Below are 15,623 nucleotides of genomic sequence, written 5' to 3' on the forward strand. Positions count from 1 at the left end.
GCACAGCTGCTGTCACTGCGGCCCTTTCCCCTCTGCAGCCCTAAAACCTCGGGGAAGGGAAGGGGGAAAGGAAAGGGGGAAGGGGAAAGAGAAAGGGGACAGAAGGGGAAGGGGAAAGGGGGGGACAGGAAGGGGGAAGGAGAAGGGAAGGTGTATCCACGGAGCTCGCGTCCTCTGTTGGGGACGCAGCTTTTTAATGGCAGTGGGAACAAAAGGCGCGGCAGTTTGTGACCATCTGCCGTTTCTGGGGCACTGCGGCAGCTGAGACAAATACTCGAAGGGGGAAAACCGTCGCGCCAGAAGCGCTGAGCAGCGTCGCGAGGAGAAGTTGGATCTGAGATTGCGTTCCTCATTCACTTTAAGGTTTCAGTCGGCAGCTTCGGGCCGCCGCCATGGCGCCCCACGCGGCTGAAGGAGACCCGCGGGGCGGAGCGGAGCCGCCCGCCCGCGGTTGAGGCGGTTCTGAGGCGGTTCCTTTCCCGCCCAACGACCGCCCCCGCGGCCATGGCTGAGGAAGGAGCCGCCAAGCTGCGCCTCAAGCCCAGGAAGGCACCCGCCGCGTGCAGCCGGGAGCGCGCCCCGCGGCGGCAGTGAGTGCGGGCGGGGCGGGCTCCTCAGAGCGGTCTGACGCGGTGCGGGCGGGCGGCGGGAAGCGGCCGTGCCCCCCCCCCCCCCCCCCCCCCCCCATACAAAAGCGGGAAGAGCGGAGCAGCATTCCCACGCTGGCATCGCGTCAGGGCTTGGCGCAGCCCTGCTAGCCTTGTTATGCTCACTGTGTAGTCAGTCCTTTCTAATGCCTTCCTAGGAAGGATTGGATGGAGTTGTTTTAGAAAGCGAATCGGTAATTTCAGATTGCGGGGCGGGAGCGATGCGGTTCGGCCTTTGCTGCTTTCTTCTCCGCTGCTCTGCCCTGTTTCACTCAGAAACGAGGACAGGGACAAGTACCCAAACCTCACTTGTTACACATAGGAAGTAATGCTTCTCCTGGATGATTCAAAAAGCAGTTTACAGACTAAATAATTTCTCCTTGTTCTAAGGGCAGCTTGCTGTAGGCCAGATGAAGGATCCCTTGCTAAACAAGTGGTATAATAAACAGCTAAACTTTTCTTTCCCTCCACAGGGAGCCTCACCTCTTTTAAGCTGTGAGAAATCTGCCCTGGTTTACTTATTCCTACTGACAGCCTTTGTAAAACCACAGAGAGGTGCATAAAGTTGTCAAATATAATACCAGCTTTGCACATAGTGCTGCTTATCAAGAGAAAATGGGTGAGCAGGGAACGCTGTGTGGTGCAGATGGAAGAGGCATGCCAGCTGCAGTCAGAGAACCCCCGTGTTTGTGCTTAGCCATCAACAGGAGAGGTCAGCACACTTTGCCATGCTGCTGGGCTGAAATAGGTTAATTAATAGCCATCAGCTTCTGGACATTTCATTTTAAAACATCTACCTTGATACGGTAACATAAATGTTTCAGGAAACCTCAGCACTACACCAGAATAATCAAGAGGCAGAATAATAACTATCTAAAGTATTCTCTTTCCCACCCCCAAACTACCAAACCACTCCTTGCTTTTCAGGGCATTGGCCGACACAAGTTCCTGGTTTGAAAATAATGATTTAGATGAGTGTGAAGAAACATGGAGTTTGCTACTGAGGAACATCAGTCCGGAATTACAGTGCACAAGTTGGCAAGCTGTGCCCAGTTTCCCAGAGTTCTCCAGAAAGGTAAAGGCAGTGCAGTGGATCCTGTTTGTCTTCACTTTGTGACATACTTACAGTATTGACAGCCTGGATGAGGGTAGCAGTGGAGACACTGAAACAGATTTTAAATAGAAGATTTGCAGCTCTTTAGCCTCTACCTCTATCACAGGGAGCATAAGGACAATTTATGTTTTCCTGCAAAGAGGTTCCCTCTGAAAGCATAAGTAGCACTAGCACCTCCCTAAAGGAGTGTAATTAGAAAAAGCAATAAGAGGTTAATTACACAGAGCACTGTAAAATTTGTTACTATTACTGAATAGAATCTTTAAGTACAAGACACTGCACTTCAGAATCAGATTTTTTTCCCCTGAACAGCAGGTGAGTTATCTGCTGTGGAAGGTACAAGAAGAATATCCAATTTGTGTTCAATCAGTGGGAATTACTTAGAAATGTTAAGACACTGTGTAAGTTCCAGGAAGTTGTTAATTGGTTTGATGGAAGCAATGAGCATCTTATTTACCTCTATGTAGTTTAGCTTTCTCAGTCTCTATCAAAGTCCAGCTTTGTTTTTAGTGCATAGATTTGTTCTGAAGATGTTGTGTATCTTACAGCGCTCCGAGGAAGAGAGTCTACAAAAACAAGAAGTCTTCACAATTGGAACAAAAGACTTTCACTGGGTATCACTCCCATCTTTTCACAAAGAGCAAAATCTTAATCTAGAAGATTTTAGCCCCCCTCAGCTAACAGAAACGCCAGCTGAGCATTTACATGAAGAATGGGACCAAGCGGATGAACTGAAAAGTTTACCTTCTACATCTGAGCAAACATACTGTAAAACTAATACAGATCCCAAAAATACGGTTGGGGAAGACACAGGAGGTATTTCCAAAGCAGATGTAGATCTCAAACCATGTAAAGTCACTCAGCATAAAACCTCCACACACCACTTGGCATCGTCACAAAGAACTGTAAAAGCTCTAAGCATTCAACAGCACTGCAGGACAGTGCAGAACAGCAAGGGAAACAGAAACCAAGAGCTCCAAGGGCAAATGCATCAAGGCAGCATTTCATTTGGTGAGACCACAAGTGTGCCTGCAGGAAGGAAGCCTCCTCTGGTGAGCACGGCTGGAAATGAGACCCACAGGGAGAATTCTGTACGTCAGAGTGAAGGATCTTCAACTCTTGAGAGCTGCCCAATGTGTCTCATTCGTTTCAGTGAAACGTGAGTCTCCTTTTACTTTGTACTATCTTCTGAGTATACAAAAAGCAACACCTCTGGCTGCATTCTATGTGATGCTATGAAAATAAAGTAGGCAGTACTTTTACTTTACTTTTTCATGGCAGAATTCAGCCCTCCATTACGCTCCAACTGCCTCTATTAAAAAAAAAATCTCCCAGTAATTTAGTACCTACTCTACAATTTACTGTACAATTCGAGTTATGTTTTATCTTGAAATTACAGCACTTATCAGCAACTGCAACAGCCTAAATGCTAATAACTAATATGACTCTGAGCAGGTCCTCAAACACTGCGGGATGCATCTGCCAAATACTTTCCTTCCCTGGAAGGCTGAATGAGAAAAGAATGGCTTCATTAACATTTACAAAGCTGTGGTCTTTTGCCAACCTATTTAGACAGAAAAGCTTAACAGTTTGTCCTCATATCCAGTCCTCTGCTACTAGCTGTTCTGCATTGATTCAGATTCGTTCTTGCAGAAGTCACTTCACATAAATAGCCCTCCACAAAACAGACACGAGGAAGCATCCTTCCTCTGTCAGAAACCTTCCTTTCCTGTATCTTCAGGTTGCAGCTGGGTGTGGAGGATGGCAGTGGTTTTGGATCAACTGCCTCCTGTTTTCTTAGGTTTTGAATGTCTGTACTAAAAACATACATTCAGATCACCAAGAGGAAAAAATTGCATGGAGATGCAATGATCCTTAAATCAGTGTATATGTACACACACTAGGTTTCAGTGTACAGCATCCCACAAATAGGATTACTTGACCCAAAAACAACAAGTATGAGCATTCTCTTGTACTAAAAGACATGAAGTAAATCCAGGCAGCAGGCAGCAGCAGATACAGGAGCTTGTGACATAGCGTAATGATTCTGAGCACAGGAGTGACGTATCCATACTCGAAGACTTTAGATATTTTATAGGAATTGAGGAGCGGGGAGGAGGGCATAAATCATTCCTGACTTGGTAGCTCACCGAGTTCTTTTTATTTGCAGGCTGTCACAGTTGGATATCGATGGCCATCTTGCTAGATGCTTATCTGAAAGCACAGATGATATAACATGGTAAATCCAGAATAAGGAAAAGCCAAGGGACAAAGTTGAGTATTAAACTTCCCCGAAGGAAAAACGTGTCAAGGAAACACGTCCTTGTCTCAAACTTCCTGACATCATAGATCAGGGATGATCTGCTGAAACACAGCTGCCTGCACAGCATGTGAAGAGCAGCGCAGCAAACCAGGTTCTCAAGTCTTCAGTCTCAGCAAAGCTCTCTTCTGGACCTCAAGAGCCTGCAGTTCAGATGTGAGCCAGGTACACAGAGAACAGAATACAGGACTGAAGTACAGGCATAATTCTGGAGATTTTTGTTTTAATTTACAATAGGGTCGCTTTAAAAAAGTGCAAGTTGGACATAGCTCAGTTTACTGATAAACAATAACAATTAACTTTTTCATTAAAGTTTTTAATAGATGTGCAAGAATATAAATGATCTTAGCTGTTATGGATTAGTATACCATCTTCTGCACAAATAAAACTGGTCAAAGATCCCAACTAATTAATTATACAAAACTACAAGAACATATTTACTGTTTTACAATCATTATATTAGCTAGAATTTTCATTTACTATTTCAAATAAGACAACTATATATCATAACCAGATCCATTTGTAATATATTAGGATTTTTTTTAAACCACACATTTAATTACATCCTTCATTTTCTTTTATTTATAAAACAAGTACTTTATATAAAAAATTTCCCCTTCATTATGAACAGAACATACACTTGCACATGAGCAACCAAACTTGTATCCAGCAAACTATTTGGCAACACAGCAACGTTGTAAATGCCTGTAAGTTTGTAAATAAATCAAGTATTCTTTACAGCATTTGTTTAGCAGATGCATCTGTTCTTCCTTCCCTCCCTCCCCAAAATGTTCTGGCCACCTAGGACACTGTTAAAAAACAAAACAGAAAACAACTAACCACGTTTATAATTGTTAAGAGTTGTATGCCTCAGCATGTCAGAGGACAGCTTAATGTCCCATCTCCTTCCACGAGCTGCCTGCAGTCACTGCTGTAGCTATCCATCAGCTGCATAACCAGGGGAACTGAAACAGAAGGTTTTCAGGGTAAACACAGCAGTTGACAAGGAGAAGGAAAAACGATTTCAAAGTGACCGATTTAAAAGATAAATATTTCTTTACTAGACAAAGTATCTGAAGTCCAGGCATTTGAGGCAGGTACTTCTTACTGGTTGAATTCTTTAGTGCTGATTAAAACACATCTTGCTTAACATAAAAAGCTACAGTCCAACCAAGAGAAACCCACAACTTAAATCTGAATGGGATTAATAAAACTAAACCACGCGTCTGCTAATGGAGGGATACAAAGTGCAGGCTGTTAATCAATGGGTAACTGAAAGTTTCAAACAATGTTTTGGCAGTCTCATCCTAGCACCTCATGACTTGGATGTGAATCCGAAAGATGTCACGTTCAGCACCTAATGCAATGCTGTACCCTGAGAAAACCATATGTTAATACAAAGGAAGTGGAAGTGTTGCGTTTTGTCCTGCAGTTTACACCAAATCAGGTGAGATGACATGGCACAGGGTTTCTCATTATTTCCTGTTCAGTATTTACAACCCACACAACACTGTTAACCCAGCAAAAAGAAATACTGCCTCGTGCTGTCACGTGTAGAGGTGAGTCCTCACACGCACCTGACGTTCCAGACAGCAACACACACTTATTAAAACTTCTTGCACATAGCGACATGAGCTTTTCCAAGACGTTAACAAACCTTCTGCATGTAACACACACTTCTCCCTGCCTGCCCTGTCCCGTACCCCACCACCCCTTTTCTACAAGGGGTTTGACAGTCACTGTAGTTCACCCAGGCTCTTGGGCATGCTCCTCAGTTAAAGTTACTACTTGGATGCAAACCATTTCACCCAAACATCCCGTTCCTTCACGCAGAAAGATTGGTTATTAACATACACCGAGTAATCGTAAGCAGACACTTTATCATAAGCAGGAGGTGTGCTTTATCAGGAAAGTATATTTTATATTATGGTTATTCTAGATTCACTACTTCAACTTTAAGGCTATGCTTTATTATTATTATACTTCCTCTCTGGTTTTGTACTGTTGGTAAGATTACTTTCCACGATCTCACTGTAGGTGTAGGCACTGCTTCAGCATTTCCAGAAATCCCTTCTGTGCAAATTTAGTTTTCTTCAATCTATGGATTCTGGTAAATTTGGAATTTAAACCAACAGATTTCAAAATCGATACTGTAAAATTTAATTTGGAACTCATATTGCTGAGTCACTCCACATGTCAAATTCTACGAAGAAACAAATGAACATTAGGTTGCAGCTGTGAACCATGTTTCATGTGTAAATGGTTACTTCAACATTAACAAGCAGAACTTACCAGGTTTAAGAACGTTCCAAATATGTAACAACTCCTCAATGCAGTTTATCCATTTAGGCACTTAAATCTTGTACCCAAACTTATGCTTTGATTGCTAATAAAACACAACTCCTTTTAAATACATCTGAGACGTTTAGACAGGTACCACTTGTGAAAAAAGGCATCAAAAATAAGCTTCAACACCACCGTAATATATTTTATTCTTCAGGATGTTACACTAATATTCTTCAACTGGTAGCTCATTGCATCAAATGTTTGTAGAAAGTGTGCAGTCCTCCAACTTGTCCAGAAACTCCTTTCCCAGAGATGCAATGAGTGTTTCAATCCTTCATGAAATAGGCACAAAATGCAAATTCCTTCATTAATGAAGCCAGCTGTGTCAGTGCCCAGAATGTAAGAATAACGCAGTGGTGGTACGTACACCCACCAAAACCATTATTCTCTTCTTTGATTTTCAGCAGCAATTTTTTTTTTTGTTAAATCATTGGTCTCCACCTGGAATCTTACAGTTCCCCAGCCTCGCATGCATATACTGTAGTTAAGTATAAATTTAAGGTCATTCACATTGTCCACAGCAAAGATGCCTTTCCTTCATACTGTTTCTTCCGTTGACAGCAACAATGGATTAATATATTCAAATCCTTCAAATTCTGACTGGTCTATTCGTTTTATTATATCTCTGAAAAACAAGAGACAGATTTCATTTTGTTACTACATCTATTTTCTTCAAGTAACAGCAGAATTCCCAGAGAATTCCCAGAGCTTCCAACTGAACTTTTAACACTTCTGTAAATACCCAAAACTGTGCACAGTTACTTTACAGGAGTTTGGGCAAACTAAGATTCAAACTGCCTGTGTTAGGAACCCAACTCATGTCCTCATTCAGTGCCAAGCACATGCTCAACAGGCAATTAATGAAGTGCTCTGACCCACTTAGTGGATTATGAGCAGCTTTCTAATATACAGAAAATACATTAAGTTGTACAATGCTTGAAGACACTGACTACATACTAAAGCTGAGTACATATCTAAAGATTACTATGTGGAAACAACTTCTGTAGTTTACAAATAAGTTTGATATATAATTGTATTCAGGGAAAAAGAAAAGCTCACTCATCATCTGGGGTTAGCTGCACGGGTTCACTGGTGAACTGCGTATCAAAGTTGTCCAAACCATAATCATCTGTGATCTGAGGCTGAAAGGGAGGGGTTGTTTGCTTCTTTTCCAGCTGGAAAAAAGATAAATGGGAGAGGAAATAAAGTTAGAAATATTCAGTAATTGGTGAATTCCCTAAACATAACAAACTGGTTTGAGAGTACGTGTACAAACGTCACCACAGTTCATTTCTGTATTGCTGGAAGGTACAAACATGCCAATAAGGTTTTACTCCCAGTAGACATTGCCACCAAATTGTATATGCTTCTGGTTTATATTTAAAATGCAGCAAAAGGATAAAAACTGGAGAAGTAATCAGAAATTAAAGTTTTAAGATAACAGAAAAGCTGTTTCAAGTCTCTCACCATTTAAATTAAGAACAAACACTGTTGCTATATAAATCTGGTTGAAGATTTAAAATTGAGAACACATTCCAGAAGCTTTCCACTCAAGCCAACAAGCCTCCCCACAACTGCTCTCGTTTTCCCCCTCCTATAAGCTTCTCTAAAGCTGCATCCTGCAAAGGCATTTAAATCAACCTGTCAAATCAAGACATCCAGACTTGCTTGTAAATGTTAGATCCAGCACAGAACAAAGCTGCAAGCAGTATTTACTAACACCCCCATCAATGGGGAGCCACTAAAAGCAAGAACTATCATAAAGCTAAAGCAACCCAGACCTTTACTTTGCAATTAAAATGCATCTGTATTCACACACAATGCTTCCTGCTATGAGAACTACAAACCACTATTTATCTGCCATGCCAAGGACAGTCAGAGCACGTGGACAAACAGTTTTGATTCAAATGCTGCTCTAACTGTTAAGAACCTTTTCTCATTTGCTGCAGCAGTGGTGTGTTCAACAGTAGCCACAGTTTACTTAGTAAGGCATATCCCTGCTATCATCCAGAGCTGTAAGGCTGCTCTTATCACAGGTTCGAGTGACACAGGAGCTGCTGACAGATCGATGTGCTGAAACCTCAACCCACAGCAGTTACAAACCAAGAACTCCCCCTCGTTGAGCTTGCTCCAAGGGGAAGGTCACGGATGGGCTCTCTGACCCCCAGAAGCCAGTGGGTGCCCACGCACATGCAGCTCCCTTTGTGAGCTGGTCACTAACCGCGCTTGGAGATGCTGTGTGACTTTGCCAACTGCATCACACTTTGCCTCAAATGCAAAACCACACTACCATAGCAATACAACAGAGCAATGCAGAAAGTCTCTGAGCTGAAGTAGTGTAGAACAAGCAGCATCTTAAGATACAAGAAATTGAGGTTTGATAGGATTGTCTCTAAGTGGTTCTAGAGGATCTGCATACTTCTCACGTTGCTCTTTAAGTTATTATACATCACATATTTGTGAACAGAATTCTTTTCAGCGTGACTTTATATCTGACAGTGCAATGAAGTAACTACTGTGATAAAAAGAAAGTGCTCTCCCTCTGCTTTATAAGGGAGAAGGGAAAAAAAACCCACAATAAATTAAACAGGTTTCCATTCACACAAACACAATGGCTACAAAGCAGCATTAGCTGCTCCTCCTCCCTCCCAGCTCTACCACGTGGGAATGCTCGTGCTAGTTCCTATACACTGGGCAGCCAAGTCAGTGCTACTGCTCAATTCCTCACAAAGCGAACAAGTTATTTAAAGTGTGACATCTGGACAACCAGTGAGGTAAACAATGCCACTTCACATCAAAGGCAAGAACCTGAGTCATCAAAACTCGGTGGGAACTGAACCGACAATGAACCAAACTGATGAAATTCTCCTAAGTACTGTAGGTTTACTTGACATCACCTTGCTGCCTGGTCTGTCTTTAAGGAAGCTACTGCAGTGATTGCAGACACCGACCTGGACCAGGCTGACATCAGTGCCTCAGGAAAAAGCAACGCCCGAATTGTGGCCTTCCCCAACCCCACACATCACTGACCACAGCTCTGCCACAGTTCTTCCACACCCAGCCCTTCCCCACGATCTCTGTCCACCACAGCTCCTTCAGCCAGGAAACAGAGGTTGCTGACTACCACTGTTACGTAGTTCAGTATGAAGCACTCAGAAGGTACCACTGAATGTGCAGCCCCAAATCATACAATGGCATGTTAACACACAACAAACGGGACAAAGCACCGAAGCAGTAACAGGCAGAAAGTACACAAACTGTGCCATTCCCATCAGGCTGCAAGTGTGAAAAACCAGGTCAGACAATTTCAGAGGGCTAAAACCTTCCAAACAATTATGTACTTATTGTCAAATCAGTGAAACATTCCCAGATACAAACATCACGACTTGAGAAATCAGAGGAGAAGGAACAACTGCAACATATTTATGTTGGGCACTGAGAGAAACAGTGGGGGTACTTGGAAGAACTCTCCTTCCTCTCTAAATTTATGATTTTTTATTACTTATTTTTAAACATTTATTTGAATCTCTCAAATCTGTTAAAAAAACAAAACAAAACAACTACTGCCATCAGATCTCAAGCTCTGATTTTAATATCAAACTGTGGCATTTGTTAACCCCACATCACACTGAGAAAAACGTAGTTTCATTAGAAACCCAACTTCAAAAGGATAACCAGTGAGCTAATTACCAAGCAAGGCATAGCAAGTGATGAAAGCACTTCAGTGTGCTGAGTGAAGCACACATTCATGAAACGTGCTTCTCCATCCACTCACTTATGGATGCTAGTAAATTTCACCTATTTTGCAAAAACAATTCTTGCAGCAACATTTCAGAGACATTACTGAGCATTAAAAAACCTGAAATTGCCCCTACACAGCACAGCTACAACCAGAACTGTTAAATGTCACAGACAACCATGTATTGTCAGAGTTCTTCTATTTACAATCACAGAAGATGGCAATTCTGCACAATGTTTGCTTAACTGGCATGCTGCTTTTGTTCAAAGCTCCCTTAATCCAAAGAGGTTCTGCATACACATCTCAGAACTGCCATCTAGAAATGGACTGAAGTCATTACTTTGCAGAAGAAAGTGCTCGGAAGGATTCTGGGATAGGAATGCAAAAGGAATTGTTCTTCAGTGCTGGCACATGCACGTCTGAACATCCTCTGTGGATAGTTCTGTCACATCTGCTGGCATTACTATTTTCAGAGTACAACTTTACAGCTACACTGCTCGTGCTCTCATCGTTGTTTGAAACAGCCTCATAGCAGCAGAGATTTTCCACTTCACAGTGGTTTCCCATTCAACATTCCTGGATTACGTTTTAATTGGAAGAACAAAGGGTAAATAAATGCAGACTTCCAGTACTAACACAGTATGCCTATCACCCACTGGGTTTCTTTAATGGGTCATCTAAGCAGAAATTAGAGAACCTGAAACAGCATCAGTGTTTCAGTTATAGGCTTTGGAAAAATAACCAAGAACCATCCGAGCTGCATCAAACCAGAGCTATAAAACTGTCTGCATGGATCTGCTTGTAACTGGGATGGGGTAAACTGGGGCAGAACTGGGGCAGAGACACCCAACAGCAGGAGGGCAGCTGGTTCTGCTACCTGGGAATGTGCTGTGCAGTTTCTCACAGGTGAAGGTTCTACTCCTAACCACTAACTGAGCTGAACATCTATATGCTCCGTGTTACTCCTCATGCTACAGAGCATAAAAGTGACCAATATATGAATCAGAAGGAAGATATTTATCTGCATGAGAAACATTGTAGGCTATGAGCAGTTTGAACCATGTTTACCTTCCTCTGAAGCTTCTGGTAAGGGCTTTGACAGAGACAGGCTACCAGACTTGATCATTATTCTGATCTGTTATGGCCTACGTGGTACATACACTTTGGGTTAAGCCTTGCTGGCCACTGGAGGTCACCGTTCCTCTAGAGAAACATCAGATACAAAATCAACATTCAAAGCTCCCCCTGGAACAGAACTAACGACTCTAATGGAAAATTGAAAAGCAGTTTGTTTTCATGCAACATCCTCAGTGACAACAGCATTAAAAGGCAAAGCAATAAGACTGTTTTAATACAAACTTCTGTATGAAGATTGAAAAACTAACTTTAGTTCTCATAGCAATAATATTCTGTGATATACTCTGCTTTCTGCCTGGCTCCAGCTTCTTCACACACCCACATGGATGGCTGAAACACACCAAGGGAAGGGAGACACGCTGGTTTTCTACACCAACTCTTCTAAGTGCTGTACAAGATCTGTATGACCTGTAGGAGCCTTAAGCAGTTGCATTTAACATTCAATAGTATTCCATGATTCTATCAATCCTATGATTCGTTTCAGCAGTATTCTTTTGAGGAGGAGAGGCAGGAGTAAGGCAGGTATTACACCTGTGATGTCCATGTGTTATCAACTGCAACTGCACATAAGGAGCCTCTGCATTGCTTCCTATCAAAGAACAGGAACATGGACTTGAGAGCTGGAATGCACTGTCACTATTATTTAATTTCAGAATACAGTGTTTTACATCTCCTCTCATAACCATTTGACTTTGGGCTCTTCCTTGCCTCACAGATCATATACAAATTACTGTCACTTCTAAAATAGTTATTCAAAATGCAAACATGGGACTTTTCCCATTTAAAACAGCAGTTTATACAGACTGTGTGGGCTCCCAGGATCTTATTCTGATACCCTTTTATAGGTCAGTTTCACAGGGAAAAATTGAAAGTTTTTGGATGTTTTGAAGCAACACTAACAACAAAAACCACAGTGACACGAGTAAAGTTATACTCTAACAGAAACACATCACTATTTTTGTAACCTTTTCCATAATAATTAGCAGCCTACAAATTCAATGCTACTAAGTGCCATTTGAGAGCAATGTCAAAATACTTAAGTATAACTTATTACAAGTTAAGCAGTGAGCACCAATATAGTTAGTGCTCCACTCTTTAAAAATAGAGATCCAAAAATAATTCATCCATTTAAGCTTTCTGTTCTAACTTGGCACAGTGTACTCAAGACTGGAAAAACTCCTACACAGACACACAATGCTGCAACACAAGAAAGAGTCAGGACGATACATTTACTTATCATCTCAAGGAACAGCATTTGTGTGCAATTAGAGACCAATCTAGTTTACCTAATGCTCCTGATACACCACCAATCAAATGAAAATATCTGAACTGCAATTGCAGCTAATACTCTCAAATCTAGAGACTAATGAACTGACTACAAATCTACAGCTAACAGGCAAAACTTGCAATTAAAAAGTATAAGCCAACAAGCACGGAAAAGCTACTGGCTCTGTTTAGTAGAAAGGGAAAGACCAGATGAAAAGCAACACTTGAACAGAATAAATGACTTGAAGTAGCCCTTAACCTTCAAGTCAGAGCAACAGAGACTAAATTCATTCCAATTTCCAGTACCACCAATCTCAATACTACAATTCTAAAATTTATATTCTCTTAAAACAAACAAAACAAAAAAGCCAGCCAAGCTACAGTCACCATAATCTACCAAAACAATGTAAATGAGTTGATACCACGGTCCAAAACATAACCATTACTGCTTCCACACACAGCTAGCAGTAGCCAGGGCTTTGTAGCACTTCAATACATAATGGATAAAACTATACAGATGGGTACTTCACGTGCTGAAACAATGAGAAAGGTTGTCTTGGTGTTTCTTTGAATGCTATTAAAAGATCCTGCATACAGAGTGAGTAATCTAATTTGTTCTTAACCATGCCACACACAACTCAGATGACCAAGACTGAAAACCACACTTACAGTGGTTTTAAGTTTTATCCTAAATACATTTTCCAACACTAGAAGTGTAGCTTAGTTTTTTTCCTGACAGCTTAGATCCTGCTGAGCAGCACTGCAAAACTGTACAGAAATCCACCCCAAGGTTTTCAGTAGTATTTTTAAATTAGAAAACTAATACCAAAGCTTCCAACCAAAAAGTAGCTAGAAAATCAAAACTCAAGTAAACTCAGCATAAGTGTTGACCAAGAAGTAGCAGTTCCAATTAAGTATTTACACAAAGGAAGAAAACAAATCCAAGTGTCTCCTGCATCTCTCAGAAAAACTCTGCAAAACAGAAACCCTGCAGTGCATGGCATTTAAATTCTAACACAAACCCAGTCAAGATGCATTACAGCTACCACTAGGTAGCTGACATAATGGAACACAGCACGTAGGTAAAAGGAGAGTACAAAATGAGCCATGTCTGTGACAGAACTACCTTGTAGTTATGGCATAAATTGCTTTGTGAACCACAGATATTCTGAAACACTGTTTCCTAATGTGGTGAATGCCTCCTCTGAATGTCTGAGCAGCAGGCCTGAGAGTAACAGTCATCACCTGGTGCTTCTCTTCTCTGAACCTCTTCCACATTATTACAGGCATTGCTGCTTGCCTGCTTCTGTGTTTTCTGGAGGCTTCCCAGGACTATGGAAGCACTACACGCGTATATTCTCAAAGCTCATTTAAGTATTAGAAATGTAATGCTGGTAAGGAAGAGTTCCTGACTTTTCTTCGGCTGTGTCAATAAATGCAACATTGTGGTTCCTATGGTGAGCTTCTGTGAAGCAGAGACAGTTATGAGTACCAGGAGCTTTTATAAAGCTAGTTTTAATAAATATTTATGCATCCAAACCTACAGACATGCAAGTTGCCTGCTCTCCCATAAGCTAAAAATCTCCACTACAACACGAAATTATTGAGAAAAGTAATGATCAGAATCATTTCAAATTGCTACAAAACTTTCAAGCCAGTTTTTTGTTGTTTTTTTTTTTAAAGAAAAAGATGTGGTCTTATTCTGTCATAATACGATACTGCACTGTTACCAACTAGCACTTCACCTGCCCTTGGTCATTCACTTTAATGCCAACCTTCCCCCCCTTCAAGGTTGAAACATTTCTGATCAGAGAAATAAAGCACTGCTTGCTAATACACAGATCCTGCCTCTGTTAGGACTGTGTGAAGTGACCACCAAAAGAGTACAACTGCAGGCACTTTGCATCTACACTGGGTAAGTTAACAAGGGACTCAGGATGTTCCTTCTAAACACACAAACAAGTAATTATTTTTACCAGATCCCAGTCTATGCTGCGGAAAAACGTGTGAGACTTGATATCAGAAAATCCTGTCTGTGGCTGGCAGCCAAGCCTTTCTTTGGGATCCTGCAAAGAACACAGAAATTCCCTGTTACACACTCTGAATCTGTTACAGCCCATTTTGGTCCAAACCCCATCCATATGACCAGCATTCTCCACTACTATGCAAACTGCTGTTAAGATGCACGTACCCATGGCTACCAAAGCATTTTCATTCTCTTTTCCTTGAGAGAGTTAATATAAGAGCTCATTTTCAAGTACTTTACAACTTCTGACAATAATAAAAATTAGATTTAGTAACATATAATTCATATCCTTCTTTTTCCCCTCATTTGAATGATAGTGGTTCTACAGATCTGAAATGCATTTGATGTTCATTGAATTAAGTATTACAGATAAGAGTTTATAAATGTCTACAATAATTTCTAACTAAGGACAGTCTCTTGCAACAAGTCTGATGTGGGAGAGCCTCAGAACTAACAAGTTGTGTGGTGGTGGTTTGGTTGCACTTTTTTTTAATCACACAGGATGCCAAGGTTTTATAGATTTTCTTAATAGTAAGCAGATTAACTACTTAACTGTATTCCTTTCAACAGGAAGCTCTGACTTCCAGATATTAGATGCTAAAAATAAGAGAATGTTATTTACCTTGTTTAAAAATCCTTTTAACACATGGGAGGCCTTGACAGAAAGAAACCTTGGAATCCGGATTGGCTTCTCAAGAATAACTGTTACAGGTTTAAAAACAGTAATATTGTTTTTTTGTTTTATGACATTGACCATTATTTTAATACAAACAATATCGTGTTAGACATGTTACCTTTTGGAAAATGGGAACATGTGGTTACTTTTGAAAATAACACAACAAAAGGAGTTATAGTTATACAAACTACTGTACCAAAACTTCAAGATTTCAAAAGAAATGTTAGCTGCATCATCTTTTTATGAGTAGCAGAAACGGGGAATAAAACATCTGGTGTTCTGAGTATATGTAAAAGTTTGCTTTTAAACAATAATATTGTGCTCATCAGAAGACTGTGGGAGAGCATTATTT

General features: G+C 41.1%; 2 protein-coding genes across 5 annotated transcripts in view; one reads left to right on the top strand and one right to left on the bottom strand.

Moving 5' to 3' along the window:
• The first annotated feature begins 504 nt into the window (after positions 1–504).
• On the top strand, positions 505–4,955 carry FAAP20 (FA core complex associated protein 20). Its single transcript, XM_065738267.1, has 4 exons — positions 505–590; positions 1,575–1,722; positions 2,310–2,920; positions 3,932–4,955. Exons 1-4 carry the CDS (start codon positions 505–507, stop codon positions 4,002–4,004), a joined length of 918 nt encoding a protein of 305 aa, XP_065594339.1. The 3' UTR covers positions 4,005–4,955.
• Positions 4,956–6,108: 1,153 nt separating this feature from the next.
• Positions 6,109–15,623, bottom strand: part of PRKCZ (protein kinase C zeta) — a 37,504-nt gene continuing 27,989 nt past the window's right edge. For 3 of the 4 annotated variants that reach the window (XM_065737916.1, XM_065737915.1, XM_065737917.1), the window contains 4 exons: positions 15,218–15,297; positions 14,546–14,635; positions 7,487–7,602; positions 6,109–7,052 (listed from right to left, as the gene is read on the bottom strand). In XM_065737916.1, the coding sequence (XP_065593988.1) occupies positions 6,965–7,052; positions 7,487–7,602; positions 14,546–14,635; positions 15,218–15,297 (374 nt within the window). In that variant the 3' untranslated portion in view covers positions 6,109–6,964. The remainder of the gene's footprint in view (positions 7,053–7,486; positions 7,603–14,545; positions 14,636–15,217; positions 15,298–15,623) is intronic. The other variant, XR_010622313.1, reaches the window with a different exon arrangement.

The sequence above is a fragment of the Cyrtonyx montezumae genome, unplaced genomic scaffold, assembly GCF_038088225.1.
Source record: "Cyrtonyx montezumae isolate F1298 unplaced genomic scaffold, pur_monq_1.0 scaffold_21, whole genome shotgun sequence".
NCBI classification, from domain to species: Eukaryota; Metazoa; Chordata; class Aves; order Galliformes; family Odontophoridae; genus Cyrtonyx; species Cyrtonyx montezumae.